The 10862-nt window shown below is 40.3% G+C and overlaps 1 protein-coding gene across 1 annotated transcript; it reads left to right on the forward strand.

Moving 5' to 3' along the window:
- Nucleotides 1-7543: 7543 nt before the first annotated feature.
- fkbp7 (FKBP prolyl isomerase 7) lies at nucleotides 7544-10084 on the forward strand. Its single transcript, XM_023981731.2, has 4 exons — nucleotides 7544-7822; nucleotides 8318-8469; nucleotides 9494-9621; nucleotides 9780-10084. Exons 1-4 carry the CDS (start codon nucleotides 7596-7598, stop codon nucleotides 9942-9944), a joined length of 672 nt encoding a protein of 223 aa, XP_023837499.1. The 5' UTR covers nucleotides 7544-7595; the 3' UTR covers nucleotides 9945-10084.
- The last annotated feature ends 778 nt before the right edge of the window (nucleotides 10085-10862 follow it).

A 10862-nucleotide genomic window follows, 5' to 3' on the forward strand; every position in this document is an offset into this window, starting at 1 on the left:
AATCCCTGAGTGGTTTCCTTCTTTTCCAGCAACTGAGTGAGGAAGAATGACTGTACTTTGTAGTGATACACCATCCAAAGTGTAATTAACTTCATCATGCTCAAGGGGATATTCAATGTCTTTAATTTTTCTACTAATATGAGCCCTTCTTTGCGAGTCTAAGCATTGGAAAACCTCCCTGATCTTTGTGGTTGAATCTGTGTTTGAAATGCACTGCTTGACTGAGGGATCTTAATAGATAATCATACTGTATGTGTGGGGTACAGGGTAAATCAAAAATCCATGCAATTTATTATTTGACTTGTTAAGCTAATTTTGACTCCTGAATTTATTTAGGCTTCCCATAGCAAAGGGGTTGAATACTTATTGACTCAAGACATTTCAGCTTTACAATTTTTATTTATTTGTAAAACTTTACATTATGGGGTATTATTATGTATTATGGGGTATTATGTGTTGGCCAGTGACAAAACAATCTCAAGTTAATCTCAAGTTAACCCATAAGTGTCTAAACCCTGTCTAAACTGGAGGGGGTTCTACTAAGCTATATGGAATTGTTTTAAGAAGGTCATACCAAGGATTATTTAGCTATTTGATTTAGAATTTTAAGACCCCTTGAAGTAGCAGTAAAAATAGAAAAAAATATTTGATGAAAAATTATTTTTGGCCCATGCGGACACATTGAATAACAGATTCACGACATCGAACAACCGATAGTCCCCCCAAAAAATCTAAAAGGGAGTTTGTTCTGAAGTGTCTGTCCTATATCTGAGAGATATACGAAAAATCTGGAAATATATATATATTTTTACATGTATTTAACCCCTTATTTTTGGCACTAAACAGTCTCCATATATACTTCCACAAATTTTTTGAACTGGTACCTGGGACCTTCAGACGAGTCTTGTGAGGCCTGTGGGCGTTCTAAAGCAGTCTCACCTTTCCACAGAGGGGTCATAATAGTTCGTAGGCCAAACTGTTCTGACGCTACAGATGATTTTGTAAGAAGACCGATTTTCGTGATGCCTCATGGTCTGACAAACACCACTCTAGCTCTGTCACCTTTCACTGCAGATGCGGAAGTGCGACATAGGCGGATGCGGTGGATTGAGACGCATCCAATGCAAAAAAAACAGAATATTATGCTAATTGATTTCCGAGGGGGCGTGGACATCGAGCTTAGATTTAAAAAATATATATAATAATAATTTATTTAAATTCCAGCTGTAACACAACAAAATATTGAAAAAGTCAAGGGTTGTGAATACTTTCTGAAGGCACTGTATACTGTATATTACTTTTCTAAATGACGAAACATTTGATCAACTTACCTCAGAATCAATTTGTTTGAGTGACTTAAAAATTTAGAAGAGACAGATAACATTTTTAGTTGAGCAAGAGTAGTGGCAGCCAGGGAATGTGTTGAATGTTTTGTGGGGGTGACATAAAGTGGTTTCTGTGAGAATTACAGCGGTGGGAGCAGTTAACCCGGTGGGCTAGATACCCCACATTACCCTAACCCCAAATTGATCTCCATTCAGGAGAATCTGCCTCAAAGTATGTGTTGGAGGTTGATGAGAAAGGCAGAAGATACATTTCTGCATATGTATGAAATTAGTTTTTATAGCCTTTATAGTTTATGTGTAGGTTTAGATGGGCCTTTATCAGCTGGGCAGGCAACTGTTGGGAGAAGGATGAGCTAAGCGGAAATATAAAGATTCTATAAAACTGCTTACTAAATAATTAGCCTAATCGTGTAGCCTAGGCCTACTGCCCATTCCTGTTTGGGTTGGCGCCCCCCTTGGGTTGTGCCATGGCGGAGATCTTTGTGGGCTATGCTCGGCCTTGTCTCAGGATGGTAAGTTGGTGGTTGAAGCTATCCCTATTGTGGTGTGGGGGCTGTGCTTAGGCAAAGTGGGTGGGGTTATATCCTGCCTGTTTGGCCCTGTCCGGGGGTATCATCGGATGGGGCCACAGTGTCTCCTGACCCCTCCTGTCTCAGCCTCCAGTATTTATGCTGCAGTAGTTTATGTGTCGGGGGGCTAGGGTCAGTCTGTTATATCTGGAGTACTTCTCCTGTCTTATCCGGTGTCCTGTGTGAATTTAAGTATGCTCTCTCTAATTCTCTCTTTCTCTCTTTCTTTCTTTCTCTCTCTCGGAGGACCTGAGCCCTAGGACCCTGCCTCAGGACTACCTGGCCTGATGACTCCTTGCTGTCCCCAGTCCACCTGGCCGTGCTGCTGCTCCAGTTTCAACTGTTCTGCATGCGGCTACGGAACCCTGACCTGTTCACCGGACGTGCTACCTGTCCCAGACCTGCTGTTTTCAACTCTCTAGAGACAGCAGGAGCGGTAGAGAAACTCTCAATGATCGGCTATGAAAAGCCAATTGACATTTACTCCTGAGGTTCTGACTGCACCCTCGACAACTACTGTGATTATTATTATTTGACCATGCTGGTCATTTATGAACATTTGAACATCTTGGCCATGTTCTGTTATAATCTCCACCCGGCACAGCCAGAAGAGGACTGGCCACCCCTCATAGCCTGGTTCCTCTCTAGGTTTCTTCCTAGGTTTTGGCCTTTCTAGGGAGTTTTTCCTAGCCACTGTGCTTCTACACCTGCATTGCTTGCTGTTTGGGGTTTTAGGCTGGGTTTCTGTACAGCACTTTGAGATATCAGCTGATGTAAGGGCTATATAAATAAATTTGATTTGATCCTGTGGACTGTTGATCCTGTCCTGTACCGAACCAGACTTTAGAATTCCTTATCAAGTCCCAAACATAAGTGATGCTATGCTGTATGTTTCAGTTATTTTCTTGATTTTGGAGTTTGATAAGACAAAAAAGTGTTTTTCCCCTCACTGAAAGCCTAGTTTCAATAGTCACACTTTGCCACTATTTCTGCTCATTCAAATCTATTCTCTGGGATGGGCAAAAATTACAAAATACTGATACAAAGTTCCATAAAGATCAATGCATCAAAATAAACTACAAAATACTTGTGATGTACTTGTAATGTATTTAATTAAAATACATGTATTTTGCTGTTTAAATCAAATCAAATCAAATGTTATTAGTCACATGCGCCGAATACAACAGGTGTAGACCTTACAGTGAAATGCTTACTTACGAGCCCCTAACCAACAGTGCAGTTTCAAAAAATACGGATAAGAATAAGAGATAAAAGTAACAAGTAATTAAAGAGCAGCAGTAAAAAATAAAATAACAATATACACAGGGGGTTGTCGGTACAGAGTCAATATGCGGGGGCACCGGTTAGTTGAGGTAGTATGTACATGTAGGTAGAGTTAATTCAAGTGACTATGCATAGATGACAACAGAGAGCGGCAATGGTGTGGAGAGGGGAGGGGGGGAAATGTGAATAGTCTGGGTAGCCATTTGACTAGATGTTCAGGAGTCTTATGGCTTGGGGGTAGAAGCTGTTTAGCAGCCTCTTGGTCCTAGACTTGGTGCTCTGGTACCACTTGCCGTGTGGTAGCAGAGAGAACAGTCTATGACTAGGGTGGCTGGAGTCTTTGACAATTTTTAGGGCCTTCCTTTGACACTGCCTGGTATCGAGGTCCTGGATGGAAGGAAGCTTTGCCCCAGTGATGTACTGGGCCGTTCGCACTACCGTCTGTAGTGCCATGCGGTCGGAGGCTGAGCAGTTGCCATACCAGGCAGTGATGCAACCAGTCAGGATGATCTCGATGGTGTAGCTGTAGAATCTTTTGAGGATCTGAGGACCCATGCCAAATCTTTTCAGTCTCCTGAGGGGGAATAGGTGCCCGCTTCACGGCAAGACAAAACCAGACCCAGGACAGCCGGCTTCAGCAAATACTAACACAGACCCAGTACTGGCAGCTTCAGCAAGTACTAACACAGACCCAGTACAGCTGGCTTCAGCAAATCCTAACACAGACCCAATACAGCCGTCTTCAGCAAGTACTAACACAGACCCAGGTGAAGTACAGGCAGTCTCAGCCAGTACTAGCACAACCAGAGGTGTACAGCAAGAATCAGATACTAATAGAACAGTTGCTGTTCCACCAAATGACCCATCAGATTGGCCCCCAGTCTTATCAGACGTTATGAGGTCTTAGTTAGTGCGCAGATGTCCATTCAAACCAGGACTGGGTTTTTCTTTCCCTAAAGACAAGTCTAGAATAGGTTTCCATTCAGGCTTATTACAGAGACAGCTGTCAAATGTGAAAAGATTACCAGGAGGTGGCATTCATACTCAATCAAAAACAACGCTGTGTATTGTTTTTGCTGTAAGCTCTTTTCTACAAAAGACTACAAAATAATAAAGGAAGGTGTGAATGACTGGTCAAATATCAATGCCATTCTGAAACACAATGAGGGTAGTGCTGAACACACAAACAATATGATTAAGTGGAGAGAACTTGATCTGCTTCTAAGTCGGGGACAGACTCTTGACCAGATACAAATGACAATTTTGGAGGCTGAAAGAAAGAGATGGTGGGATGGCCTTACACATTTAATAAGTATCACCCAGTCTCTGGCTGAAAGAAACCTAGTATTCATGGGTTCATCAGACAAACTATTCCAACCAGATAATGGAAACTTCCTAAAAGAGGTTGAATTACTGGCAAAATTTGACACCGTTATGGAAAGTAATCTCAGCAAAATTAAAGATGGAGAGACATGTTCATTACCTGTGGAAACGCACACAGAATGAGCTGATACAGATTGTGAGTGACAAGATTCTGGAAGCAATAGTGACACAAGTAAGAGACTCAAAGTACTTCTCCATTATCTTGGACTGTACACCTGACATTAGTCACCACCAAACATTAAAATGTTTACCCACTTAGTAACATTTAAGATTCTATGGCAAAAGTGAATTTGTGTAAATGACTGCTTAACTAACTATGTGACATACTTTCTGTAATCACACAGCTTTATAGGTTTTATTTGACTATTTTGAGACATATAGCTGTAGCTATAGCCTATAAGCCTATGTTTACAATGTATAGACACAGCTAATTGTATAATATTGTGACGACTGGGACTAATTACCAGGCAGCAGAGCCAAAGCTCAGTGTTATATTTTATTATTTTCTACATTTTATATTTTCTACAATTTCTTATTTATGTTAATGTTAATATTCACTTATCTTAAGACTCTATCGGAAATATTTCATTCAATAAATATTGTTTGTTTATACCTCATTCTGTTCTGTATAGGTTGACTTATTCTTAGACCGACAGATGGAGAAAACCGTTTTAAAGGAGGGGGGATTGTAAGTTTCAGGTGTGACTGTGTGGAAATGGCAAATGGTTTACATGGCTCAAGGGTCAGGTAGGAGGGCCCCTTAGCAGAATTTTGCTTAGGGCCCCAGGGAGGTCAGGACCGTCTCTGTTGGTACCTTAGTTGTTGTGCTTACTAACATGATAATTTACTGAACAGCTAAGGTAGCATATTGACATGCATATTGGTATTAAAAGACAGCAATGTCATCAACAAAAAAGCTGAGTTTAAAATATCCAGAAAATCATTAGTTTGATAGCTAGCTATCCAATTAAATATGCAAAAATATGATAGCTAAAGTGAGCCAGCTAGCCAGTCAGTGGCACTGACAGATTGGCTGAAACTGATACAGCAACAACATGTGTTTCACTCTATCCCATAAAACATGACATTTCTAACCAGGCATCAACTAGCCAACAAAAGTTAAAGTTTATTAGGACCTTAAATCAATAAATTAGACACTCACTGGACAACTTTGGAGCTAGGTAGATTACTTGGTTTCCATTTTCAACTGATTTTTCTTCTCCTCTTGACTGGTAGTCAACTGTTACTGGTGTTGGAACTTGTGTGTTCACCAGAAACAACTTCTGTTAAACTCTTTGCCACTAGTACCAATACATATTGTTGCCACAGGTTTACCACAGATTAAAATAGAATCTCGAGAGATTTGTTTGTCAGAAAAAAATCTCTGGCAAACTGTTTGCCATTAGCTGCAATACATATTATTGTTGCCAAAGGTTTGCTGCAAATGTACCACTTCTGGCAACATTTTGTGGCACACAATGTAGTTTGTAGAAAATTTGCCACAAACTTGCGGGAAGTTTGCAACAATAAATTCATTTTTGTAAGGGCAGAGAGAGGCTAGGCAGGCCTAGAGATATAGAATCACTCATGTTGTCTCATATGCAGAGGCTGTAAGAGAGATTGGTGGAACTATTAGGTGGACTGATGGAGCTACCATGGCTGCTCCTGTAGTAAGTGGACCTACTGTCAGAACTGGTGCTTCTACTAGTCCTGACTTGGTTTCGAGACCTGTTCAGAAATCTTGCTCCCATAAATGTGCTGCGTCAAAGGACACTTTATAGTAAAAAACATTTACTTCATAGCTTTCATTGGAAAGGTTATCAACAGGACTCGGATTGTGGAAAGCATAAGTGCCAGGTTAAAGATTTTTGTGGAGATGGCAAGAGAGTTATTAAGGGTAACAGATGTTACTGTCGACATGATTTTTGAAAAGTTGAATAATCCTAAGGATGGAATGTCTCAGCATGATAGAGGGAACATTTGAAGTGGTTGGGAGGGTTTTGGGGATGGGGGAGGGGGAGGGTAGTTAATAGGGATTTATTTGTTTAGTATTACAGAATAGAGTACCACAGTATGAGTCATAATATCCATTAAAACCTAGCGGTCAAACAGGGAAATGGTTCCAATCGTTTTCCCACCATTCATTTTTTCCATATGGGATTTTATAAACACCTAAAATGAGGTCTGTTTCATGTAGTCTTACCGTGGCCTGATGTTTTGGTGACCATGTAAATCTCTCTAGGACAAGGTGACTTTTTCAATATATTCGCCTGTATTTCCCCCCCCCCCAAAAAAAAAAAAAATTAGACGCTAATTATCTGCTAATGTAACTATCATAAAGAACTACAAATGCCATGATGATCTGGATGATACAGCTGAATCGAGGCAAATGTAAGAATCTCTGGATTAACTATCTCATGTTAGCTAAATTGATAAATTGGCTACATTTCTTTAAATGGACAATTCAGTGTACTGTCTTGTACAAGTTTTAAATTGACACAATACCTGTTAGCAAAGGTGTCAACTAAAGAAGACGTGCAGGAGCTTTCAGGGATTTGTAGTTTTTCATAATGTCTACTTTGAAGGTAATTAGCATTTTTGAAACTGAGAGTAAATAGAGACCAATATATTGATACAAGTAACCATGTCCGAGAGAGATTTACATGCTTATTATAATGTCACGCCAGGGTAAGCCTACACGAAACACAGTCCTTATTTTAAGTTTTTCTAAAATCCCCTATGCGAAAAATTAATGGTGGAAAAACGATTGGAACCATTTCTCTGTTGACCGCTAGGTTTTATGGATATTATGACACAATTGTGGGGCTCTATTAGGCAAACCCTGATTGATCGTACACTCCAAAACAGTAGGTGGCGGCATGCACGTAAACGTTTCTTTACGGACCGCCATTATACCATAGTAGAAGAAGAAGAAGGTGGTCACTTGCATACCAGAAGTGACGTTTTTTGCGCTCCTAGCGAAACTTTGGTGCCACGCATACAGTTTGTTGACATGATGATGATGCTGCTGCCGAAATCTCTTGTGCTTTACTTATTTTTATGTCTACAGATTTATAATGTCGTTGTTGATGTTACAGTTGCAGTTGCCTCAATCGATGATGTGAAGATAGAGGTGTTATTCACGCCAGAGGACTGCTCAAAAAAGAGCAAAAAGGGAGACCTAATGAATGCACACTACGATGGGTATCTTGCTAAAGACGGTTCTCAGTTCTACTGTAGGTAAGTGTCCCAGATTTACATATAAAATGGCATCAACAATGTAATACTTTTGTTAAAACAAATGGATTTGCACACCATGTGAGTTTTATAATGAGGGAGCCAGGAAAGGCTCGATTTTGGTAGTAAACTATTTGATAAAACAATTTGTAATAATTTTCTACTGATCAGATCCATCAATGACAACAGACATGAGCTGGTAAATGCATAATTATTCTATCAAAAGTTTGTAGACAGATATCCAGTGACAGTGTAAAGCCACAATCCTGGATTTCTAGACCAAAAGACAACCCATCCACTTTGGGATGGCCCTGACATGTAACCTCTCAAATTAAGCAGATAAGCCCATGGCTCATTAAAAGTGAATGAATGTGCCTATTATTTCAGGACAATACCATGGTAAGACAGTGACAAACTCAATACTGTGTTATGTAGACCTACTGTACCATGAGTTGAGTGCACCTAATGCATCTATCCATTTTCCTGTTTGTGTTTCAGCCGCTCAGACAAAGCTGGACATCCTCAGTGGTTTGTGTTGGGAGTCGGACAAATCATCAAGGGCCTGGACATGGCATTGAATGACATGTGTGCTGGGGAGAAACGCAAAGTCACTGTTCCACCTGGGCTAGCCTTTGGAGAAAAAGGAAAAGGTAAGATGGGGGTAGAATAATCATATGTGCAATATTTGAGCCATTAATGTGAGGCCATACAGCACCTTTGCCTCTTGAGCCAAAAGCAGTCCCCTGGCCTTCATGGACAGAAATATGGTCAAAAAATTACCTCCTTGGACAGAAAGGGGCACACCTCCCTAATATATATACAAACCCATATATGGATTTGTGTGGTTTCATGTGATATGAAATGTAATAATATATCATATTAAAGCCAACATTTTACATAAAGAATTCACTACTTTAATACAATTTCAAGGGACATTCATTCAATCTTCTTGAACTAACACCTATTTCTTCATTTTTGCTTATTGTGTCTTATTTCCACAGCAGTTTTTTTGAAGGATTTCCTCCCCTGACAGTGTACACTGCACTGCTTCCTCTTGGCATGTAAGCATGTTGGGCATATGGTGCATTCACAGCATACAACTGATACTCAAACAGCAGCTTTGCATGCATGTTTCAAATCTTTAACAGTGGTGGCTTGGAATGCGATTAGGATTACAACTGGTCCACTCTTTATTGTATCAATTTTCTTGTAGAGGGAGTAGCTACCATGAATGCATGCCGTGTGTTGAAATATTTTGCATGTTTCTTGGTATGGCCATGGCATGAACTATTATATTAACATTTATGACTGCTGGAATGGAGAAAGACATGGTTTAATTACTATAGCGAATAAACTAGAAATGTCAAATTGGATATGAAGTTATTCCGTCTGAAAACATTGATGTCATTACAGTATTAAATGTTTGCAGTTGTGTTTCTGTGTGAGTCAGTCCAAAGAGTGTTGCCATTGTGTTTGGATGTTACTATTTTGTTTTCACTTTGGGGAGAATTTTGCTGTAATGTATTTCAAATGAAATCAAATTTTGTTTGTCACATGTGCCGAATACAACAGATGTAGACCATACAGTGAAATGCTTACTTACAAGCCCTAACCAACAATGCAGTAAAAATAAAGAATAAGAAATAAAACTTAACAATTGGTCTGGTTTACTAGGTCCTGTCCCACCCAATGCTACATTGATCTTCGAAGTGGAGCTCTACTCCGTGTCCAAAGGGCCACGCAGCCTGGAGTCCTTCAGAGATATAGACCTGGATGACGACAAGGTTCTCACTAGGGATGAGGTATGCTAGTTCATCTATATTCACAAGTCTGAGCAAAGAAACGGAAGAAGACAGCCTTCTGAACAATGTTAGTCTGGGGTGGTCATGCATCATGTCTTCAATTACATTGTCCATTGTTCAGAGGAGGACTAACCCATGTTTTGTTTGTTGTTTTGTAGATGACATTCTACTTCAAGGTGGAGTATGAGAGAGATGGTAGTAAACCTCGTGAAGACTCCTTCTATGAGAGAATGGTGAATGATGTGTTCCAGAAGAGTGACCACGATAGAGATGGATTGATAACGGTGAAGGAATACAATGTCTATGAACATGATGAGCTCTAGGACCCACCAATGGCTGCACTGACTTACAGTATGAGGGTACATTTGTTATTGTTTTTTTACACACTACAAACATCAGTGGATATTCCACAGATGCTGATTTGGCTGCAGAGTTTGACTAATAAAACCACTAAATTGTACAATTGTCTTTTATTTTTTCATTCTAGCGCTAAACACACAAACAATCCCAGCCCCTCGCCCTTTCTTTACGACTCTCCATTTTGACCACCAAGATGAGGCGTAGTCAAATTCAGCTTGGAGAAGGATCTCTCCACTGTTGCAGATCTGCAGCATTTCAGAGTGTTGACACTCACTGCTGTTGTCTTTCAAAGTGTGGAGGAATTTAATGTAAACCTTTTCTCAGTACTCCTCCACTGCTGGCTCTAGTGCACCGTGTTAATACAGAGCAGGCACTTTTCTCTGCCTTTCTTGACCAAGGCCCGGTCTCCCGATAGTGATTGAATTTAGGCTTATGAGTGTTTATTTTTTAAATGTATTTAACCTTTTTAACTTGGCAAGTCAGTTAAGAACATTCTTATTTACAATGCCGGCCAAACCCGGACGACGCTGGGCCAATTGTGCACCGCCCTAAGGGACTCCCAATCACGGCCGGATGTGATGCAGCCTGGATTCAAACTAGGTACTGCAGTGATGCCTCTTGCACTGAGATGCAGTGTGTTAGACCACTGCGCCACTGGCCAACGTTGCATCATTCCTACAACGTTCGCTCAGGCATGTGTCGATACTGATAGGATTGAAAGAAAGGCAATGCTGCTCTCGGATCAGCTTTTTCCATTCAAATCTTACCTTAATATTATAATTATTCCTCAATACCGACAATGGATCAGCTCCTAGAAAGATATCACCTATGGCTGCAAATATTCAGTTGTCTAATTCTAATGCTTACTCTATAATGCACTA

The sequence above is a fragment of the Salvelinus sp. IW2-2015 genome, linkage group LG36 (genome assembly GCF_002910315.2).
Source record: "Salvelinus sp. IW2-2015 linkage group LG36, ASM291031v2, whole genome shotgun sequence".
Taxonomy (NCBI): Eukaryota; Metazoa; Chordata; class Actinopteri; order Salmoniformes; family Salmonidae; genus Salvelinus; species Salvelinus sp. IW2-2015.